The sequence below is a fragment of the Carassius auratus genome, chromosome 9, assembly GCF_003368295.1.
Source record: "Carassius auratus strain Wakin chromosome 9, ASM336829v1, whole genome shotgun sequence".
Lineage (NCBI taxonomy): Eukaryota > Metazoa > Chordata > Actinopteri > Cypriniformes > Cyprinidae > Carassius > Carassius auratus.
In genome coordinates, this window is record NC_039251.1 from 10,715,949 (window position 1) to 10,741,024 (window position 25,076).

Here is a 25,076-nt window from a genome sequence, read left to right on the forward strand (position 1 = left end):
TATTATAGGAAAAATGACTCTGAGATACACATGCGTTTTGCTGTAATCAGTGCTTTTTTTAATTAGCATAAGGAAGTGAATAAATGAATTATTACCACTTATTTAGTGATAGCGTGTATAGGATCAATTTGACTGCATTATGCTGCCTAATTAAAAGTAGGCTAGCTACTATTACTTTTTTTTATTTGTTATATAGGCTATTCTGGACTCTATATTAGCAATTGATAGGCTACTGCGTACATTTGATTTGCTTTTATTTAAGCCGAATACAGGCGACAATAGGGAATTTCATTTCTTTCTTTAAAGTGTTTTTTGTTTTTTTTACCTCAAACGTAGTAAAAGAATCGTACCGTAATATTTAAAGTGAATCAGTATCACAAAATTCTTTAGAACACTTCAAGAACGAGCGATCCCTTACCCGGAAGTGCGTACTGACTAGTCCCACGCAGTCAATGAATACTTGGAGAAGTTGACTATTTGGAGGCACAAACTAAACAACAGCGTACTACTCCACAAACCTCTGGAAGCGCGTGATTGATCGTCTGCTGGAATGGCTCCATTACTGAGCTGGTCATGTAGACCGCTGCTTCTACTGCCTCTTATTGGAATATGTTTCACAAAATTCGCAAGAGGTAAGTTAAGTTCTTATTCTTTTTCCCCCCTAACGATTAGCCTATTATTTCATTACATAAGTTCATTTCATTTCACAGAGGGAATATGGGCTTTTGAAGCACTTCTGAAAGTTCAGCTGTGATAATTATACTTGTTGATTTAAATACAGTAATGAAAGTATGAAAATATACTTATAATATTTACGGTCAGAAGTTAAAGCTGATCCTAACACGACTACTGTGAGGAAATAAGACAATATTGACATGTTTTAAATGTTTAGGTGAGCTAAAGCTACTTTGAGGGTAACGTGACAGATTAAGTTTATATTTAAAATCACGGGTTATTTGTAAAGATTGTAGAATTGCATATGAAATACTAGGTTGATAACAGCGTCCCACCAGTGGGAGTTCGAGAGCTCTGGTGGCTCAAAAGTTCCAGCTCAACTTTGATGATAAAATCCAAAACAAACTTCAGATTTTTGTCAACAAGGGCTGTGTGCTTTACAGCCACAATTTCTAAGCGAGATGAAACTCAAGGATTGAAAGGATTTAGGGTCATTAAAATGGGCATTTTGTGCCTGGATTTTGTACCGTTCTGTCTGTACTAAATCTGGGAAGATGACTTTTTAAACTTTTGGGAACTGGAATTTAATATTTAACGTGCTATTTGTATTTAATCCCTGCAATGCAAACAAACGTGTTGTAGATCGTTTGGCTCTAGTTTTTGTTTTGCTTCAATAATGTTATGTATTTTCTATGCTTTTATTTTATTAAAGGATGAAAATGTACCTAAATACCATTTTTATTTTTAGTTGAGGAAATCTGATCAAATTAGAAGAGCCAAATAAGTGATTTATTTAAAAAAAAAAGTGGTATTGCTTGACCTAATGCTTATTGCCAAAAATTAGTTCAGAGTTTAGTTAATTTTTATGTCATTCGTTCAGACTACAATCAGTGTCAGAACTTTTATTATTGTTATAATGATAAAAATGATTAATTATTACAAACATTGCCTATTAATAAAAACTAAGTATTTATAAAACCTCATATGGTGTTTTGTGGTTATAAGGCATTTATTTCTTATTTTCTAACCATATATAAAACTCATTTATGTCAAGCATTTCATTTAAATCGGTTTATTAGTTCTAAGTCTGAACAATTATGTCTGTTACCTGTAATATTAAATCAATGTTCAATAAAAAAGTATCTGTAAATTATACATAAAATATATTTTTCCTTCCCACTTCCGGTAGCATTTTTGCACCAAGCCCTTGTTAATCTTGACCCTGACTACAACAATTGCAGCATATACGATTTTAATATTTAAGTTACAGAGACCATTATAGATCTCATTATGGTTGGGATATAACATCATGTGATTGCTTGGTTGTTAATTAATGTAATATTTTTTCAAACCCCACCCCTTGGAGCCATAGCTCTTTAATAAGTTACACATGGAAACCGCTTACGCTGAAGAAATGTTTTTGTTCCTTTTTGGCCGCAGTCCAAGCATTGTGAACTTTTAGACCTGCTTAACTGCTCCAATCAATATGCTGGCTCTCTATCCTCCATAAATCTCTTCAGCGTCTCTGCATGTGTGGAGGTCACAATCTCAACTCAACACTGTTGCTGTTATGATAAAAGGATTTGTTTTAATTAAATGATCTTTAAAAATAGATTGGTGTACATATGGGTGCGATGAAATATAAATACTGCAGAACTCTGCCTCGTGCATATGGTAATGTTCTGAGATCTTCCTCCTTTTGACACTACTTGCTTGATGTTCTTTAGACCGATTTTCCTTTGACTTCTTGTTTACTTTGGCTTCTTCTGAAGACTACATTGAGATTCCCGTAAATATGGTTTATAAAACCATTATATGAACTTGATTGACTACCATATACTTGGATAAATTGTACATACAGCTCTGACATTGTATTTTTTATTAGCCTAATCCAAAATATGATGGCTAATAGCTTATTTTTTTTTTTTTTGAGAATTATTGGAAATTAAGTAAAATTTAATATAGCTCATATGATATATTTGACAAAATGCAAAATAAAATCAAATAAAAAACGACCACATAATTTTTTCCTGTTTACTTTGCTGTTGTCACCTGGCAAAATGCATAGAAATAGTAGTTAAATTTATTTCCAAAGATTCTGTCACATATGCACTTTAGTCTGGAAAAATATAGAGAAAAAGATGTTCCTTTCTGTGAGTAATGGGTCTGCACTCTAATATCGGATAAAGAGACATCCACTCTCACCAGATGCGACCTCCATTCTCAAGATGCTGCAATGCAGAGATCAGGCTTCTGATACGGCGTGACAGTTCGTGAACAAGTGATTTATTAGTAACCTTTTCGATGGACAAACGTGTAATGAATTCTCATTATTCTAATGACATAACTGAAAGTATTATGAATATTATATGACAAAGGTTACGCTAATTAACACATTCTGCAGGATTTTATATTTGTTTATATTTAAGAAACACTCTCTCAGCCTCACAGTCACAAAGTTATTGGCTCGGTACATTTGTTTGGACATTATGGCTACTTCACATTAACTTTCATCAAGAAATATTACTAAACCCTGCAAAGCCACCCTAAGCTGTAAGACCCATAATCCTCACTAATTTTTTCTTTCAGGGTTAAATATACCACTATTAGTCATGCCTCTTTGAATGAGTCATTAGAGGAAGGCTTGTCTGAGCTGATAGCTCTATCTTTTTCCTGAGGTCTGACCCTTTTTCAACACGAATGGCTTATTTCAGTGTTTGTTGAGACACTTCGCAGAATAGCACAAAGCTCCTCCCTTAAAGAGGTCTTTTGAATGGTCTGTAAAGGTCAAAGTGCCCTATCTAAAGTTCCACTGAAACACCAGGAGAGGTCAGAGAGAAGTGTGCTCTCTTGATTAAACTATGAAAGAGACTGTAATTGCGTCTGTCATTCCATACACATTTACTCTTGAAGAGGAATCCATGCAAGACTGATAGGCTACTGTTAAATATAGACTTGGTTAAACATGCAATGGATTCTGAAATGTGCTCATATGGCAGCTGTATTGCTCAAATACAGTGTAAAAGGACAAAGATATATAGAGTAACTACCCAGGGTCCTTGTGTGGGCTGTGTAAAGCTGGGTGAGATTAAGGACACCTACACTCTTTTATACCACATCAGTGATGTGAATACATTGATTTCAGAAGCGTGTCATGAAAGCATATAAACACAAGGGCTTTAGGAAAGTGACAAAACAATTAGACAAGGAGAATGTCAGGGAAGCACGTACAGTTTTGTATTCCCACTTGATTTCAACTTGACAAAGCTTTTCCTTGCCCTTTAACAGAAGTGTAAAAGTAATGGTCGACTGCCATTAAATTGTACTTAAGTTAAAGTACAAATGCTAAGTCAAGAATGTTCCTATGTATCTTAAGCCCCAAAAATAAAAAAGGTTGAAAATATATAGTAAGGAAACCTGTCAAAATTCTAAAAACATTTTTCTGACTATGTGAAATGTTAAACTAAAACCAATATTCTGAAACCTAAAATTAACAGCAGAAAATTATACAGTGGTTTGACATTTGAATAAAATGATTCTTTTAATAGTCAAGACTGATCATGAACCGACAGTGTTCACACTTGATTAAAGTTCATCTAGTGAAGTGAAAGTGACATACAGCCATCTATCAGCAGTGATGGTTATAGAAAAGAAAAGAAAAACATTAATTATAGTTAAACCTCAAAATGGATAGTTTCTGAAATGGATAGTTCAACAAAAACAGAACATTATCATTTATTTACCTTTGTGCAAATCCTTGTAACACAAAATAAGTTATTTATAGCAGAATTTCCAAACTGATAATAACAATAATAATAATTCCTTACATTTATATGCCGCTATTCTTAGCGCTTTACATAGTCAGGGGGTATCTCCTCGTCCACCACCAGTGTGCAGCATCACCTGGATGATGCGACGGCAGCCATATTGCGCCAGAACGCCCATCACACACCAGCTTACTGGTGGAGAGGAGACAGAGTAATGAAGCCAGTCAGTGTATGGGGATTGTTAGGAGGCCATGATGATCAGAGACCAATGGGCAAATTTTTAGTGAGCACAGAGAGTCAGGACCTCGGTTTAATGTCTCATCCGAAGGACGGTGCTTGTTGACAGTATAGTGTCCCCATCACTACACTGGGGCGATAGGACCCACACAGACCACAGGGTGAGCACCCCCTGCTGGCCTCACTAGCACCTCTTCCAGCAGCAACCTAGTTTTCCCAGGAGGTGTCCCATCCAGATACTGACCAGGCCCTGCTTATCTTCAGTGGGCAACCGGTCTTGGGCTCCAGGGTGAAATGGCTGCCGGTAAATCTTGTGTTTACTACAAAAGCGAATGAGGACCTTGGTTCTCAAACTATATTTTAAAAGCAAGTGAATAACAACATACCCTTTTATCTTTACATTGCATGTATAAACTACGTTCTTGATGCTTTCATGCTCAGATGATATGATAATTTATTTTGGGTCATTGGAATATTTCTGGAACTTTTGGAATTTGTATAAACTATGGTACCCATAGACCTGATACCCATCCACTTTCATGATGTTCGGGAAAAGCATAAACTTTCTCTAGAATTTATACTTTTGTGATCCTGAAGAAAGTCAGAAAGGTTTAAAATGACAATGGTGATGGGAAAATGATGACTTTATTTATTTATATTTGTTTGTTTGTTTGTTTTTGTCAACTAGTCTTCTAAAAACTGACACCTTATCAGTATTTACACTAACTGCCATTGGCTGTTTAAATAGAAGGCTATTGACTGAAGTGAAGAAAAATACACTTTTTATTATCAAATCGTTTGGGAGAGATTTAAGGCAATGATGTATTATGTGATTTTGTAATTTTAAAGAATAAATGACATTGTAGTAGCTTAACAGTAAAATGTTTTTTTTTTTTTTTTGTCCTTGTAACTGAGTAAAAGTACAATTATTCAGCTTTAACAGAACTCAAGTAAAGTACAGATTCCCCAAAATAATGTACTTGGGTAGTACTGAAGTACTATTACTCAAATACTTTATACATCACCCTATAAAGCGTATTTTATCGATCCTGTTCATCAGTTGAAGCCCTCATGTGTAGGCGTCCTAAGACAGCTGTTCAGTGAGAATTATCATCAGGCCCACATTGAATTTGCCCACAGAGCTCCACAAAAAGCTTAACAGATTTCAAGAGAAATGGAAAATACGCAACAAGCCCACACTTTCCACATTGGGCTAATTTGATAAAGAATTCCAATTTTTTTTCTTTTATTAGCACATAAAATGAACAAAAAAGGACTGCTGATTCTGTCTGGGCTTGCTGGGCCATATACTGTATCAAATGTTCCACAATGACTCTTCATTGAGATGACATCATTGCTTTGCTTTGCTTTCATTACAAACTAGCTAAGCAGTAGGGTTGAGTCGAGGCACGTTCTGACAATGTTCTTTGTCTCCTTTTTAAAGGATCATAAAGAACTGTATTAAGATCACATATCAAGACTGCAGTCTTGAGAAATAACCTTCCCGGCTGTTTGTTACTTATAGAAATACAGCACGCTTGAGAATCTTTAAAGGTCCCCTTCTTCGTGATTCCATGTTTTAAACTTTAGTTATTGTGTAATGTTGTTGTTAGAGTATAAATAATATCTGTAAAATTCTAAAGCTCAAAGTTCAATGCCAAGCGAGATATTTGATTTAACAGAATTAGCCTACAAAAAACGACCCGTTTGGACTACAGCCCTCTAGTTCCTGTAGTAATGACGTCACTAAAACAGTTTTTTTGACTAACCACCGCCCACATGAATTCACAAACAGGGGGCGTGGCCTTGTTGCGCTCCGATGGAGTAGAAGGAAGAGCTGTTTGTTTTTGTCGCCATGTCGTTGAAACGCTGTTTTTTTCAGTCCAATCACCTTTGTTTGGGCTTCCCATGAACGCTGCACTTTGAGATTAATGGTTACAATTTATGTTTAACTCGGTTCCCGAGTTAAATATGCACATGTAAAACTATGTGCAGCTCAATTTGCTGAGGACAGCTTGCTGAGGACAACTTTCTCAATCTCAATCAGTTTAATGCCGGATTTGCACAAAGATTATTCTTGAAAGATGGAGCAGTACCCTCTTTGTCTGGACCACAACTGGTAAGTGTATTTTATTATTTAAGTTGGTGCGTTTAACAGTTTCTGTAACTTATTACACAAAGGGCAACGCTGTTTAGCTTTGTTAACTAGATGGTAGGGCTGTGCAAAAAAACAAATGCGGTTTCGCATCTCTTCATTAAAAACGCTCCTGTGACTATAAATACATCTCCAGCACGTGCGTTCTAGCCCAATCACGTTACAAGGAGGGCAGCCTGCTCTCAGCTGCTGTCGAATCACAGCACAGGAACCGCTGGCCCAATCAGAACTCGTTACGTATTTCTGAAGAGTCATCAGCCCGTTTTTATGACAGTGAAAACAGCAGTATACAGATAGGTGAATTGTGTGAAAAATACTGTGTTTTTTTACACATGAAACAAGAACACATGTTATATTGCACATTGTAAATGTAACAATCAAAGCTTCAAAAAAGCGCGTAAAACGGGACCTTTAACACTGGTTGGGCTTTGCATGCAAAATACACTAGATTAACATCAAAAGTACTCACACTGACTATATTATCAACAAAACTTTGCTTGTTTTTTTTTTTTTTTTTTTGCTGCGTTTTTAAAATGAAGAAAATACTTTTTTTTTGGCTGGATCATATTTTTCTTCAATGCCAATGCACTTATGCAGGGATCAAAACAGTTATAGAAGGATGCTGTTTTAGTGCTTGAAGGCTTCTCATTTACACGCTTTTAAAAGCTTGTGTGCTTTGTATTTATGTGTATGTCTGCCTTCATCCATCTGTATTAAATCTCAAAATATATAAAAAAATAACCAAAGTTCCTTTAAGGCAAGTCAGTGTACTTGGCAACCTTGTTAGCAACACCCCCAGCAGCTCTATTTTCTATTGCAGTAGGCATGCAAGTGCAGGTCCTATTTACTTGAATGTGGAAACTGTCATATTGTGATTTCTTCCATTAAAGGAATGGTTTACTCAAAGATGTGCTTAGCCTCAGGCCATCCAAGATGTAGATGAGTTTGTTTGTTGCATAGTTAAAGTACAGTATATATTTCAGATTAAATAATAGAGATATTAAAAGAGGAAAGGTGAATTAAAGGAATAGTTCACCCCAAATGTAAAATTAAAAAACCCTCAGGCCATCCAGTGGATGAGTTTGTTTCTTCGTCTGAACATATCTGGAGAAGTTTAGCATTACATCACTTACTCACCAGTGGATCTTCTGCAGTGAATGGGTGCCGTCAGACAAAAGCATTACTCCAGTCAATTCACTACATATATATATATATATGTTTTTTATACAAGTACACAGCTTTCTGCTTCATAATATGTTAACTGGTGGACTGGAGTTCTGTGGATTACTTGTGGATTATTGTGATGTTTTTATCAGCTGTTAGGATTCTGATGGCACCCATTCACTGCAAAGGATCCACTGGTAAGATAGTGATGTAATGCTAAATTTCTCAGGATCTGTTCTGTTGAAGAAACAAACTTATCTACAGTACATTCACTCACCATTGGATGGCCTGAGGGTGAGTGAATTTTCAGTTTTGGGTTAACTCTTTCTTTAATTTATCACAATATTTAATTTATCCCTTGCAACATCTTCAATATCAGTTATGAATCTAAACTATGCTTTTACCATGCAGCATCTTACCCTTGCACATAAAAGTGCCAAAGGCATGTCTTAATTCTTGCTTTGACTTAGTTGAACAATGTCGCCAAGAGTGTTAACTCGTTTCATGACAGTTCCCATAGTATAAATTATTGTGAAAAATCAGTCAGATGGTCTCCCGGTTTGATCCCAAGACCATGTCTGATCTGTTGCATTAACTCATCAGATCATGATACCTAACCTAGAACTACACGGAGGTTTCTGTCTAAAAACTGTACTGCACTGACATTTCAAGCACTAGAATGCATGCATAGACAAATATTGGGTCTCATCTTCCCTCTGACCTTGAAAGCTTTTGCACCATGATTGATGACATTTCAAGACTACATTGTGTTTTTCAAGGATAATCAGTGTCATTCAGGGAATAGTCTACCCTCCCCAATAGTATGCGGTGGGAAATATTTTTATTACGGGTTTTTGTGCCTTTTGTAGTCTAGCAAAGGTTATCAGAACATTTTTCTACTGCCTGTACTTGTTTTATGTATAGCTAAGTGAGTAGTAAAAAAAAATTTGATATGAGGCCTTTAAACCATCCTGATTTATTTGCCCTATATATATTCCTGCCTGTACATGTTTACGTCAACCGCCTCATGGTGCTTAATGTGAGATCAGTGCTCTCAATTTCCCATTTTCTGTATTGTGTACAGACTTACTGCTGAAAGAGCTAGAGATCAACCAGTTATGCCTTTCACCTTAGGCGGTTAACTTGCTCTACTACAGCATAGCATGCAATGCTGTGGGATATTTTTCCCCTCTAAGCCTTATGTTTAATGTATGTCCACATCAGGTGTCCCATATGGTCGAACAGACCGGCGACCACAAACTCATTTAAAGAGCCAGAAACCTCTCATGCAGACAGTTGCAGACCTGACAATAATTAATTGGGGTGTACAGGATGATTTGCTTCAGTGAGCCTTGCATTGCATACCTCAGATAATTGCGCCAGGTGACAACAAGAGGATTTTCTGTCCCACATGAGTTTCATGAGATCAGACACGACAAGATTTACTTGGTCACCCATTGTTATTATCTGTGAACGGTAGTAGAATAAACAAGTTCTGACCTCTCTGGGATTTGAAGGTGTTGCAGTCATTGCTGAAGTGAAGGATTTTGTAGACAAAGACGATGTGCAATGCCACTGGTAAACAGGCCTAGACATGGATCAAGCCTGGACGCCTGACAATAGTAAAGCAAAATAAGTCAGTGCACAGCATAAACAAAACAAAACACCCGTATACATTTTTCTGTTTTTTTATTTTTTTTTATTTTATCTGTTAACATACTTTCTCCTACCCCAGCCAGGGCTCAGAATTAACTTTTTAACATGGTAGCACTGGTGCTCGCAACTTCAAAAAATTAGAAGAACCTGTAACATTTTAGGATTATTCATTCCCAATAACAAGTTCCATTCTGTTCAGTGTTTGGTTGTCCGGTCTCTTCGATGTATACGAGTGTTTATTGACGCCTTGTAATGGATTACCTCTTTGTGGATTATTAAAGACTGTATATCGTTATCTTCATCTTTGTGTGTTCCCTCCATAGACTGTAAAAAAATATGGACGTAGTGTCCGTGACGTCACCCATAGACTCCTCAATAGCGGTTTTGAAGCCTAAAGTGTGTAGAGCGAGCCGTAGCCATCTTTGCAGCGCGTCACTGCGCGACTCTCCCGGATAATCGAAAATGGGCAAAAAGGCGGGAGCTGATTGCTGAAGCCACGCCCACTTAGCGCGACGGCATTGTCAGCAGCGGCAATCCACCTGTCACTCAAGTGGCTACGCCCTTAATTATGCAGAACTTTAAGGCTTAATATAATTTAAACTGATGAGTTATAAAAAAATTCACCCCCCTCACAGTTGTCATGAAGGGCAAAATTAGCAATATAGACCAAAATCATTTTTTTAACCAGGCTGTAAACATGTTTTTTTTCTGCTGTAAAGTTGGGCATTTTAACATGGGGAGTCTATGGGACTGACTTCTCTTCTTCGGCTTCACGAGAGAGAGCGCGAGGTTGCCGCTCGGTTCCCTCATGCACCACACCATGACATTAGGAGAAATAACCGAAATGAACATCCCTGAACTAATCTATTTTTCGATAAGACCCATTCAGTTTATATAAAGGTGTTTTGTTTAAAAGAAAACATTAGAATGTTTTCAAATATTGTTACATTTTTAAAAAACGTTTCAATTTTTATAATTTTTTTTTAAATCAAATTTATTCTTGCGATGGCAAAGCTCAGTTTTCTGCAGCCATTACTCCAGTCTTCAGTGTCACATGATCCTTCTAAAAAAATGTTATTTGTAAATACTGAGTCAAGGCTCTAGATGAATGTATTATTGTTAGCAATTTGGATTGGTGTTTAGTGACACAAGTGACAGAAAAATTTACCAAAAGCTGGAATACATTACATGACTTAAAATAAAAAACTACACATCATATACACTTACAGACTTTTTAAATGGTAACAAAGGAAAACTGACCATACAACTGAGGATCATACACTACCAGACTAACAAACTCATGCAACAACGTGAGCTTTGTTGCTAGGAGATGTGTGAGAAAATTAAATCAATAAGTGCTCTAAAATTGGTTGAAAATATCAAACATGTTTGATAGCCTCAGATTGAATAGAAGAGTCTGTGACCACTGTACGCTACGCGATTTTCTATGGAATCTGTCAACTCAAATCTGCAGACTTGCTCTGACTTTTGCCATCTAGCATCAACTTCTCCAGACTGTAAATTGGCAGAAAATTGGGGCAAAAATCCTGTGGTGTATTCCAGGCTTACATTGACCTTTAAGGAACATTAGTTTGATTATTGTGTAAGTCCATGTTACACAATAATCCTTACAGTTTGACCTTACATCAAATCATCAACCCTCATGATTCAGTTCATTTTTTGTCACATGATGGTATATATCTACAGTATTAACTTTATGTGTAATGTACCCATGGACTTTAGACTGTATCTGCTGACTGAATCAGATAATCCAAAATATGAACTAATCAGACAAGTAGAATCATACCCTCATTCTATAAAACCTCACCTTCTGTGATTACTCTCTATCACACATTTGTATTTCTTTATTATCAGTGATATTACGTCTGACAAATGAACAGTTCTTAATATGCCATAATAAAAAAGGGGCTTGTTATAAAATTGACTCACTGGTTACTGATTTACAAAATGACAAATACTTTGCCACTCATCCGTATAGTGTCATTGTACTGACGGTGTTATAAATCATTGAGTTGTTGCTTCGGTAACAAACAGCAAACCTTGAGCAAACATGACATGTCGACACCTGTAAACAGATATTTACATGCATCGTGCTTTCCATCAGCGTGAGAGTTCATGAATGTTGTACTTTTTTCAGATACTGACCGATGTGCTAAATTCCACCTTGTGATAAAATCAACACCCCTCTTTCAGGATGGGTGTAAAACAAGCAAAGGCTAAGTCTCAACATGGGGCAACATGCCCGAGCTCAGCATCGCCAGAGTCTGGCAAAGCACCAGTTTTTGGGTTGTTCTGACCACTATCTAAATGGAGGTGAATCCAAGCAGAACATAAAATTCATGCTGGGCTTAAAAAGCAGCTGGCAGTTGAAATTTTAACAGCCAGATCTATCTGTTTTTTCCATTATAGACGTTTTTTGAGGGAAGTCTGCAGGTCCAGGTATTGTCTGTGTTATAATAGACAGAAATAGCTTGTTTAAATCGTACATTTAAAAATAGTTTAATTGTAAAGGAAGTACACAATACTCATTATCTTAAAAGAGCTGCTGTGTCCATGGAAATGGTGAACAAAACCTCTCTCAAAAAGTCCTCTCTGCAATTTTGGCTCACATAATTAATGTAATTATCTTGTTCAGATTTTTTTTATCTTCATAATGGTTGATGATTAGATAGAAAATATAAAGAATGTTCTAGTTTCTCAAGCTACATATGACAATGCAGGAATTTTTTATATTTTTATGGTAATGTGCATGTATATATATATATATATATATATATAGATCTCAACAGTGTCAACTCAGATTGACCAAATCACCAAAATCTGTGAAAAATCTTCAGAGGTCAAATTACATTACTGTTCACAAGTTTGAAGATTTCTTTAAAAAATGCGAACTTTTATTCATCAGTGACACATTACATTGGTCAAATGTTACAGGAAAGACTATTTTGAAATTTGCCACAAATTTCAAACAAATACTGTTCCTATTCCTCAAAAAATCCTGTTAAAATGTATCAAGGTTTTCACAAAGATATTAAGCCATTTTCAATATTGATAATTATACAAAATGTTTTTTTTTTTTTTTTTGGAAGACCAAATCAGTATATGAGAATGCTTTTTGAAGGATCACAAGACACTGAAGACTGAAGAGTAATAATGCTAACATATTTGGGTTTGCATCACTGGAATAAATTATTGTATAAAATAAACAATAATAACTGCGTCTATTAGTAAATTATATTAAATAAAATATATTAAAATAGAACACAGTAATTATACTTTGTATTGTAAAATTCACAATATTTTTATCAAATTAATGTAGCCTCTGAGCATTCTTCTCTGTCTCCATTAAATAATAATGCAGATAAGAATATTGATGTTACAATGGCAAACCCATCGAGGCGTTTGCTAGGGGGTGTGTGTTTCCTGCTTTTGTGCAGGCAAGGATTTTATCCAGAGCTTGTGGAATACCTTTCTCCAATCCGAGGGCAGTGTGGAGAGAGTATTTTAGAGTGGAGAGCTTTGGGGAGATGAACATCAGGATGTGACAGGATAAGTGATCCAACAGCCGGCAGGATGCTGTCACTCAAGTCCAAGACCATCTGTTACAGTACTTTAGTCTGTGGCACATTGGATTCAGTCCTTGTTGTGTGGACAGGAAGGAATGCAGAGTTCACTTCACCCTACATGCTATTAGAATAAACTAATAGGGTTGGTTCTTGGTACGGATTAAGAACCTATTCCTTGGGAAAAGAAAAAAACTATTTGATTTAAACCATCCAAATTTACATTTAAGAAAGAGTGCTTTATCTTCCTCGTTAGCTTGAGAGTGGAAAAGTTTAGGAGGTTCATCTAGATTTAACCAAGCGTTAAACACCAAGGGCAACGCTGTCAGATCCTTCAAATCTTCAGATTGTCATGTCAATGAGACAACTTTGAGCAAACGCTCTAGCTCTATTAAAAGTAGGTACACTGTATAATAACTTTCCAGTGCCAGAAAGCTCTTTCACCCCCTACAAAGCCTTAGGTGAGAGCTTATAGTTGGCTTAAATTTACCACGCAGAGTTTTGTGAATTATGTCCGAAGCAAATTATAACTTCTGGCTTCCTTCCACTCTCAGCAGATGGAGTGAGGTCTGAACTCCACATATTCCATCAGTCATGTGCCCTGAAGAAAGACGAAGGGCCATGCAAGGCAATAAAGGATAGGTTCTACTTTGACACTGAAGCAGGTCGCTGTGAACCCTTTGAATATGGAGGCTGCCAAGGCAATGAGAACAATTTTGAGACCCTGCAGGAGTGTGAGGAAATGTGTCTTGTAAAAGGTAAGGCAATATTTACCAGACTTGTGTTCTTCTATGACAAAAAAAAAAAATTTATATATACGTATATGTGTGTGTGTGTGTGTGTGTGTGTATGTGTGTTTGTGTTTTTCTGAAAATATCAGAACTTGTGTAAAATAACCTTTAGATTCAGTGCATCTTTCGGAATGAGGAGGAGGTCTTTTGTGTTCCATTTTCACTCAGTATATTGGATGACCTGACCCAGACTCATGTGTCATGACGTTATTCCACACACCCATGCTACAAACAGCAATCCAGATAAGCATATCTTGGGCAAAGTAAAAGCAAAGATTACTAACATACTGTAGTATTAGACAATAAGTTATGAGAGACTGTGCTCTACTGTGAATGAGTCAGAGCTAAGGAGTGTTTTAGGTTCAGTGCACTGCAGTGTATTTACTCACAATATTGCAAGGTTTTGAGGGGTTTACTGCTTTTATGAAATGCCCAATACATAACTAAAATATTAGGGAATTGGATTATTTGAATAAACAAATGCATTACGTACAACATGTTACAAGTCTGAAAGTACTAGTGAAGTGCTTGTGTTTTGTATTGTTCGAACAGTGAATGTTACAGTTTACTAACACTGAAACTATAAAAAATATTTTTTGACCTAAAATAAAATCTAAATATTAGTGAAGAACCTAGAAAATTACTAAATGTCAAATAAAACTGTATTACAACTACGTAGTCATATTAAAAATAATTAAATTGCCAAAAGCACACAACAAAATTACATAAAACGTTAACTAAAATTAAAAGCTAAAGTTAATAAATGCTAACTCAAAATATTTTATTATATACTGTTATTGAATATAAATGATCACATATAAACTATAGTAAAATAAATATAATAAAATCTTTTTTGTTATCAGCAAAACAACTTATTATATAAAATGATGACATATTTTTTCTTTATTTTGCCTTTTAATTTTACAAATAAATTGTTCTTATGTTTTTTTTAGTTGTTATATCAAAGATTTTGACCCCAGTGATGTCACTGACATGTAAACAATAGCAGCACATCAGTCTATGGGTGCAGCACAGTAATGTGGGTGGTGTACTTCATATCTGTACTTTACAATGACTGTACTGTCCAATCAGCATAAAAAACTACTTCTTGTTTTATAACCATAAAAATACCACACATTCCACCATATACTTTTATGGGAAGAGTGAAGAGTTCACCATGAGGGAGTAGTTCCCAACGACTCATTAATGGCCCATAAAAAACAATAATGTAATGCATTGTTTAGTTTAGACTCAGCAAGTTTTATAATTATAACCTACACCATATTACTTTGTAGAGGGTATGAGAGATACTATAAAAAACACGGGGCCAAGTTAAGAGAAGAACAGTTGTTTTGCTCAGAAAACCTTCATGCTTTTAAACAAAGACATTATTATGTATGTTATACATGGAATAATGCATGTATTGTAGCCTTTCAAAGGAAAGCTTCGATGACTACAAAGCATTCTAATGCAATTGTTTCATCTTTAGTATTGACATTAAATTAGTATATAAAGGAAGAAATGGAAATTACTCGAGGTCGCAGAGGCAAATTCAAGGCAACAAGCCAAAGCTGGGATTAGAGAGATGAAAGATACCATTTAGACAGTCTGATTATTTCAGAAAGAACAATAAAGAACTCTTGGCCCTTTTCCTAATAAAACGAGGACAAATGTGCAGTTCACTGCAAAAGTCAGGCCACATTGGATTATTTATAGCACTTTGGTTGGTTGGGTGAGTCATATCTCATTACGCTTTCCAGTGGGGGTCATTATGTTTTGGACGGGGCCCTGCAACGTCGCCTCCTGTGAGAGGTCATCATCATAATCAGCACAAAACAGATTGTGTCATGTGACTGCTAGACAAGCCTCAGTCCCATCACAGCCACAGAGTGGAGAAAACAGAAAGTTTGCGGCTCATTTGGACAAACACCTCCAAGGACATGAGCTCTCGTAAATGCCTGCGAAGTATTGCCAAAGATCCCCCATTGAGGCAGAAGAGGAAATTGACTGCTGTGTTTGGATTCATTTCTTCTGCGCTCTTCACCACATGCCCCTGATTATTTGCAGCTCTGCCAAGTCAGTTTCTAATTTCTGTGGCCACCAAACTTGCTTTTTCTAGTAATAGATGGAGCATTTAACCCTTTAAACATATCAAACCTTCTAACACGTTATCTGGTCTTCAATGAACCATAGAGGGTTTATGTCACACTCCTCTTGGTCAATGCCCTGATGTTACTGCCTGTTACATTCTTAAAAAAAAAAAAAAGAAATTCAAAGGTTTTTTTTTTTTTTTTCATTCTGTCTTTTTTTTTTTTTCTAGCAGCAATGCCACAATGCTATGGAAGAAGCATTCTGGGTTCCCCAAAGAAACTTTCAGTGATCAATCAGTTTTTAAAAGAACCATTTTATTTTTTAAAGAGCACATTTTCCTCTAAAAATAACCTTTTGTGTAAAGGAAAGGTTCGGTAGTCTTAAAAATAAAGGTTCCAAAAGGAGGTTTTCACAGCTATGCCATAATACCTTACAATAACCCTTTTTTGTCTTTGAGTGAAGAACATTTTAATAATCTAAAGAACCTTTTCTGCTATGGAAATGTTCCATAGATATTAAAGTTTCTTAATAGAACCATCAATGTCAATAACAACCTTCATGAAAATGACTCAAGACAGACCTCTTTATGTGCATATCTCAAGCATAACCCCCTTTTTTATACATTTATTTATTTTTAAAACCTTCCTCTCTGTTGTCTCTGCAATGTAACTCTGCATTGCGGTACTGTGAGTATTTTTGGCTCTTGATAGTCATGTCCCTAATTTTTTAGTCACTTTGGATAAAAGCATTTTCTAAATGAAAAAGCAACACTTAAACAAGCTGTCACTTTTTGCATTTATGCACTTAAAATTCAGATTCAAAGGGAATCATTGAGTGTATGGAACAAACAAACCACTGCGAGAAATGGCAAATGTCTCCATCTAGTGAATCAAATCATCAGTGCACTTTAAAGTTTTTGTATGTAAAGTATGAAACCGAGAAAGAGATAGATCAACTGGGAGAGAAAGATCATTTTCTAAATCTGTTTTTTTTTCTTCTCTTGTTTAAAAATGTTATATGCGTATGTGTACTTTTGTGCCTCTGCTGGCAATAGATGGAATTGCAATTTAATAGTCAATGATGTATTTTGTGTGTTATGAGAGCTATCCATAAAGTATTTACATTTATATCAATGGGAGTTGCTCAGTTGGTGCAGAACCTGAAAGTAGCTGTCGTGCTGCCATCTTTTTTAAAGAGTACTCAGTTAAACATACTGCACTTAAGTCCTGTCCTAGTGAGTTAATGATACATGGAATGAGAGACACTAGCCTGGCATCAAGACAATCTCCTTTCCTAAAAAGCACCAAGAGACTGTTCAGGAGAACAGCAGTTCTGAATTATTCATTTTGGTTAGTGTGCTAGAAGTCCAATTATACCGACTACGACCGTTTAAAACTGCATAATTCATTTGCATCATTTGAATTCAGTTAATTTAATTCCGTTTATTAAGTGTCCTTGTGAATGTGAACTTTCGATCAATGCTGTATGTGAGTGGTCATTTGCTAAGCTTAATTAGCATTCGTCTACCTCTCTCGGTCAGGACGACTGTCTGGGACATAGAGTATCAGAACACAGTATCGAATGCAGTGAGTTTAGCTGCAGCCTGATGAATTATTCCATTTTATTATGTACAACAAAGTGTGGAAATTGTGTAAGGGCACAAAGTATGATATCTGGCATTTTGTATTCAAGTTTGATCAAATTCAGCAGTTTTTGAATGACTGGGATAAAATCTGATGAAAATGTTGTTACAGTGCATTGCATTTTAGAGTGAACTATGCCTTTATGTCATTATTTATTTTGAGATATTTTGAAGAAGAAAAAATGTATGTTGTTATGTTGAACTTCAGTGTTGTTTTTGGCCTTATTGACTTTCGTTGTATGGACCAAAAGCAGTTTTATTTTCTGCTTACTGAGAATTATTGTCCTGACCATAATCGCATTTTAATCACTTTCAAGCAGTAAGTGAGACTGCAATTAAAATTGACTTATATCCAAAAGCAGCAACATGCTTTAATCTGTATGGTCACTTTGTGACATTTATGATCAGGTTAGTGCGACTCACCATTCCTCCTAAATCCGATTTATCCGAAAGAAGAGAGAAAAACAATATACCCAGCTGATTGGATTAAATCTGCCTTACTCCATGATGAATGACCACTTAAGTGAAATATTTTAATTAGCAATGGCCATAAATAAATTCTGCATTACAGGGCAAAAACGTGGCAGGAAATTAAGTGATTTTTTTAATCTCTGGAATTTTGGAATCCAGCCATTAATTTATCAACAGGGTTTGTGCTATAGATGGAGCTGGGATATATCAATCACTCCAGCCTGTCTGTGGTTTGTGGCCAGGGTGTTTGTTAAGGGCAGGGTAGAGCTGGTTCTGCTGAAAGCCACTGCTTTAGAATTCAATTCCAATATTTGTCTAGTTGTAATACTTGCATAAAAATTGTATACAAATAAAGTGCTGTAAATCCGTACCCCCTTCCCCTCATTACCCTATATTTCAAAGCATGACAAAAAAATCACTACTAACACTTTTAATTTATGTTCATGTTTACAGTTGATGAAAAATAAGCTTTAAATAAAGAATTACATGATTTATGATCTGCCCCATCTTTCTCCTTGTTTTTGTAGCGGAAAAGAGTCCATGCCATCTGGAGGATGAGCCGGGGCCGTGTCGAGGAATGGTGCCTCGTTATTATTTTGATTACAAGAGCCAGGAATGCAAGCGATTCTTTTATGGAGGCTGCTTTGGGAATGACAACAACTTCAGGACTATAAAAGAATGCCATGAGAGATGTCTACGTATGTACCAGCAACATAATATTTCTCTTCTCTGCAATTTTCAATAATGACATATTGTTTTTGTACAAGCCCGGTGATTATAGTCATCTGCATGACAAAGGCTGCAGCCCTTTTGTATTCTGATCTCAATAACCTTCATTCCATAGTGCAATTAGCACTTTTAATTCCGCCTATTGTAATTCAGTCCACATTCTGTTTTTTAGCAGTAATTTGAACTGCCAGAGTCAGTGCTGAACAGCAAATGTAGAAAATTTCTGAGTGAATTAAGTGCTAAAGGGGTCATATCATTAGGAATCAAATTATCCTTGAAGGATAAGGCAGTCAAAACTATACTGGTCACAACAGCAAACAGACAGCTTGAATGTGTAAGAGCAGCACTGTATCCAATTTCACATGTGAAGAAGGCATTTAGACTGATGTCTTAAAGGGACAGCAGCCTGTTAAGGGTCAGAGAGAAGGTGAAAACAACAACAGCAAAAAATCTGGCAATCAAAAAACCCTTGACTAAAACTATATTTATAGATGACTATTCAACATACAGTACCATAGATGCTACAGAAATATATAGGCCTTTTAAAAATAGTAAAAAGATGATTGTAAAATTATATGATTAAAGATTATCTAAGTAGTTTTTCTTAAGAATTTCACATTTAATTGAGTGTGTTACTTGCTGTTTCTTTGTAACTGTTTGTGAGATTTATTTGCGGTTTCTGAGTGAAAACACTTTTTTTAAGTGAATTTAATGACTTAAAATTAAAGATAAAGATTTAAAAAATTAAAGGAAGAGTCAATTTGGTGTCAAGTGCTAAATAGTTACTTGTTTATAAGCATATGCTTGAATACATTAGTACTCAGGGTGACCATATGTCCTCTTTTTCATGGACATATCTTGGCTAGTATTTCTAGATTGCCTAGGTTTTGGCTTTGTTTTTGTATTGATGTGTTCTCTACTATTTTTATAGATTGTATGTACACAAATTTGCATAGCTTTGACCGTTCCCTGCAGATCCCACCTTATCACAAATTCTGTTGGTCAAACTACTTTTCAGTCATTATTTTCAGCTATTATGAAGATAATAGGAAAACAAAGGCCAAAAAACCCCCAAAAAAACACACATTTTAGGCAATTTAGAAATCCCAGCCAGAACATGACTTGGGAAAAAGGAGGTTATTCCAAGTATTAAACTTGGAAAAACAGTCAGACAGGAAACATGTTAATAGTTCTGATAGTGCTACCTGAGAGAAAAGGACTCTCTTGTAACAACAGGACAACAAAGATGATCTCATTATTCATTTTCTCTTCTCTTTTTAGCTGCCTCAAACCACATGAAAAAAAATGCTCCATTAAAGCCAGAGAAAGAAGAAGCCAAACCCAAAACAGAACCCGATATCAAACATGGTGAGATGAGTCACACATCCTGTGTGTTGATATTTTTGCAGTGATCTGTAGGTGTGATCTAAGGTGTGCTAAGCTATTTTGTTTGTTTTGGATTTGTGTTGGACCTTTAAACGTGCAGCATCACACAAAAACAAAATAACTTTATGAATCTTATTTGTTGTTTGTGCATTTGGTAATTTTTAGTTGAAGCTCCATTGAATGCATCACATATGCCACTGCAGAAAATGTCCCAACCATCTGCAGAGGAAGCAGGTGAGAGTCACACCTCTCACACACGTGTACAAACACACACACAAACACACACACACACACACACACACAGGCAGAGGGTTCTAGACAGCTGTGCCTTCGTGTCAGACAATCTGTTTGTCTGAGTCCAGAGGGCAGCGTAGCAGCCATTTTTTTCAGCCTCCTCCTGCTTATTTTGACAGTTAAGAGCTGCTCTCTGCTCCACAGCCTCAGGGCACATGACATCCTTGTCTGGCACACAGATTGCACAAGAAATCTGCATAAAATATGTGATTTTGTAATAATACTCAGATATATTTTGTGTGTTAAATTAACTAAATTTCATTCTAATTGGATTTTATCTGTTTTTACTGTTTTATGGTTTGTCCTGCTTGTTTAATGTTAACCTTTTGATTTTGTTCAGCACTTTGGCCAGCTTTTCTGAGATAAATGTGCTATATAAATAAACTTTACTTATACTTAACAGAATTATAAACGCAACACTTTTGTTTTTGCCCCCATTTTTCATGAGCTGAACTTAAATATCTAAGACTTTTTCTATGTACATAAAAGGCCTATTTCTCTCAAATATTGTTCACAAATCTGTCTAAATCTGTGTTAGTGAGCACTTCTCCTTTGCTGAGATAATCTATCCACCTCACAGGTGTTGTCACATCAAGATGCTGATTAGACAGCATGATTATTGAACAGATGTGCCAATTGCACGCTCCCTCAAAACTTGTGACATCTGTGGCATTGTGCTGTGTGATAAAACTGCACATTTAAGAGTGGCCTTTTATTGTGGCCAGCCTAAGGCACACCTGTGCAATAATCGTGCTGTCTAATCAGCATCTTGATATGTCACACCTGTAATGCAGAGTCAGAGATGTTCTGATCCAATTGTAGTATATTTATTGGAGAAAGATCAGACAGACAATAATCAGATAACAGCGTCAAGAATGTCAAAGGATATCCAGAAACAGAAACAATACCAGGCAGAAGTCGGGGCAGGTGGCAGATAATCACAGGCGATATAAACAATCCAAGATGAGACACGGAAGGAACAAACACAAGAGAAAAGCTCAGAGATGTCAGACTGGGCTAAACAAGACTTCGCCCTCACTGAGAGCCTAAACACAGTATATATAAGGGAGGGGTAATGGGGAACACCTGGGTGTGATTAGCCCTAGGCACGGGATTATGGGAAATGGAGTTTCAGACACCAAATGCAATAGTCCTGAGTCGAGTGCCCTCTATTGGAGTTCATGGGCACTCCAGCTGATGATCGTGACAACACCTGGGAGGTGGAAAAGGAGAAGGGCTCACTAACACAGATTTAGACCGATTTGTGAACAATATTTGAGAGAAATAGGCCTTTTGTGTACATAGAAAAAGTCTTAGAACTTTGACTTCGCCTCATGAAAAATGGGGGCAAAAACAAAAGTGTTGCATTTATTATTTTGTTCAGTGTACTTACTTGGGACTTGGGCTCTTGAGGGGAATTGCAAACAATCTATTAAACACTTGCATTTAAGCTAGATGGTTATCATGTGTAAATGGGAGCTACATACACTGTATTACTCCAAATTTGCCTCTTTTTGCCGTAATTACTGATGTTCACCATGATGTCAGAGTTCTGTTTTACTAATTTTATCCTTCGCAAATTTACTTTCTGGGTAACTGCAAATTAATTACAATAGTTGCTTTTGGGTTAAAATGGTGACTTGAATGCACAGAAGCGCTCTGGTTCCACTGAAGGACAATGTTTAGATTTTACTGCCATCTAGTGGTTAAAGGATTTAAAGTCTAGTTGAGTTTACTAGAATGAATGAGTGCTGCAATGATGATATATTTTTACAGGCCAACCTAGCCTGGTTTCTAAACATAAGCTATAAATAAACCACAGTCACTTAGTGACCACAGTGACTTCACTGCAAGCACCACTACTCTTCTAGCAAAAAACCCTGAAAGTTTGGGTTAGAAAAGTTTGGAACAGCATGATTATAAACACAATGAGGCTGTAAAAGTAGATGGGTGATGAACCAGAAGTCATTTCTAAGCTTGGCTATCAAAAATATGATCTCTCTGCAGCAATCTAATGTTATTCCAGCTAGAACAGTATAAAATCAATCTTTAACTAAAATAAAATGATGATGGTAGACATTTGGATCATATTTTAAACAACAACAAAGAAAAAAAGTATCAAAAAGTGTAACACTTTACCTGTTCACATCCTATTAGGTGGAATAAAATATGCAGGATAATTATGTATAAATATTATGTATAACAGACAGGAAACATCCTAAAAGTGCTACCTGAGAGAAAAAGACTCTGTAACAAGAAGACATCAAATATGATCATATTTTTCATTTCTTCCCCTTTTTTTAGCTGCCTCAAACAACACGGAACAAAATGCTCCAATAAAACCAGAGGAAGAAGCCAAACCCAAGACAGAACCTCTCACCAAACATGGTGAGATGAGTCACACATCCTGCTTGTTAATATATATATATATATATATATGTGTGTGTGTGTGTGTGTGTGTGTGTAATGTATCTTACATAGTTTTTTTTTTTGTATGCTACTAATATTGTCAACATATTATTGCATTTATAAAACAATCTTACACTCTATATTGTTTTATGGGGAAGAAAAGACAAATGTATGCACTGAAATACTCACAAATTACTTTTATAATGGCTATTGATATTGCCGACCTATTGTTATTGCATTTCAGAGTTCAGTCTCCCAGAATTATGCTTGAGTCCAATTGATAGGGGCGATTGTGATGGCTCTATAAGGAGATACGTTTACAACACCAGGACTGAGAGATGCCAGGTGTTTCGTTACAGTGGCTGCGGAGGCAACAAAAACAACTTTATGCACAAGAGACACTGCATGAAAATGTGCATGAAAGGTGTGTTTTCTGCAGAGGGTTGATATTATAATTGAGGAGAACTGCTCAGTTTAGTGTCAATAATGATGATGCATTCTTAAACATACAACTTCCATTAGGCTTCACCGCAAGAAAAGTGAAGCAGGGAAAACTGTGTCTGTTGTTGATTCTGTATGTTCAATGTTCTCTCTTTCAGGTCACAGTCGGATGAAGCAAATACGGATAAAGACGAAGAACACAAATATCTTGTTCGGATCTGTCTAGGAGGACCTAGACAGTATTTTTGATGATACCAAATCCTAAACCACTCTTTAGAGAGGAGAAAAGAGAAAATTAGAAACAGCAGCATATAGTACCTCTCTGACCCACAAACTGTTCTTATGTATATAATTATCACAGTTTATGGATTTTAATCTGGGCTTCATATATAAAGTATTTTTAATGTAAAACATAATCTTACACTTTATATTGTTTTATGGGGACGAAATGACAAGTATATTTACTAAATACTCATTATATTTCATAAAAAAATTATTCTAATTCTTAATCTTTCATGTTCATGTTAAATCTTTTAATATGTTTACACTCTAACATGTTTTTTATGCCCTCGCACTGTGACCTTGACTCTTACCATTGTTTGTATGTAATGACTAGAGGCAAATAATGTTGTTGTTTTTTTTTTTTTAATCCAGGACACAGTGATTGAAAGTTGAGTTTAACATAGATTATATATATATATATATATATATATATATATATATATATATATATATATATATATATATATATATATATATATATATATATACTGTATAAAATGTGACCAACAGATCATCACTTAGAGAACCACTTACCCTTATGTAACTACATAATTTACTAACATCTTAAATAACCAATAGAGTACACCAGCGATTCTGTTGTGAAAGGTATTGTAGGACTTGATGTTTTGAAAAAAGAAAGTGCATAAAACTGCTTACAACACAAGATGGAGCTGTTACTCTTAAAAGACATTTTGAAATCCACTTCTGGTGGCTAAAATGATTTATATGCACTCTTATTAAACAATTGTATTTAAATAAACTTTCTATGGTTTCATTGCGATTGTAATTAATTATGTTATTAAAATTACAAATCTGCTGGCGTTATTCTGCCCCACTTTACATCAGGTGGCTTTAAAATTTACGTTTTTAATATTTATGCACTTAAAATGTATAGCGTTTGATTATAGTGTTTTTATTGTGTGTGTACTGTTTTGTTAAATTGACATGAAATGGGGGTCATCCTAACTTTTCACTTCAAAACAAGAATGCTGTTTATACCCCACAAATCTAAAGTTATTATTACTGTGTAATTACAAATGTCCACATAAAATGTACAATAATAAGAAAAAACATCATATAGGCTTATATATATATATATATATATATATATATATATATATATATATATATATATATATATATATATATATATATATATTACATATACAGGCATATGTAATCTATATAACCCTATAGTAAGTACACGTTAATAAATATTACTCAATACTGGCAACAAGGACAACCCTTATCATTTTAAATAACAAACCAAACAGTATAATGAAAGCTCCAGTGTGCCATTGA

General features: G+C 35.6%; 2 protein-coding genes across 3 annotated transcripts in view; one reads left to right on the forward strand and one right to left on the reverse strand.

Moving 5' to 3' along the window:
* The window catches only part of gulp1a (GULP PTB domain containing engulfment adaptor 1a), a 130,990-nt gene that overhangs the window by 84,927 nt on the left and 20,987 nt on the right, over positions 1-25,076 (reverse strand). The gene's annotated exons all lie outside the window — the stretch shown is intronic.
* tfpia (tissue factor pathway inhibitor a) lies at positions 441-24,130 on the forward strand. Of its 2 annotated transcripts, XM_026271403.1 has the most exons (8): positions 441-632; positions 13,793-13,996; positions 18,761-18,931; positions 20,244-20,330; positions 20,514-20,582; positions 22,947-23,030; positions 23,296-23,475; positions 23,651-24,130. In XM_026271403.1, exons 1-8 carry the CDS (start codon positions 551-553, stop codon positions 23,716-23,718), a joined length of 945 nt encoding a protein of 314 aa, XP_026127188.1. In that variant the 5' UTR covers positions 441-550; the 3' UTR covers positions 23,719-24,130. The 2 variants fall into 2 exon arrangements, with proteins under 2 accessions (XP_026127188.1, XP_026127189.1); XM_026271404.1 differs by lacking the exon at positions 22,947-23,030.

Bases quoted from the DNA above. Each gene is read 5' to 3' on its own strand.
- tfpia (XM_026271403.1), top strand. From the start codon at position 551: ATGGCTCCATTACTGAGCTGGTCATGTAGACCGCTGCTTCTACTGCCT. The intron at 13,997-18,760 runs GTAAGGCAATAT...TTGTTTTTGTAG, and splicing joins GGAAATGTGTCTTGTAAAAG to CGGAAAAGAGTCCATGCCAT. The intron at 20,583-22,946 runs GTGAGAGTCACA...CCCTTTTTTTAG, and splicing joins ACCATCTGCAGAGGAAGCAG to CTGCCTCAAACAACACGGAA.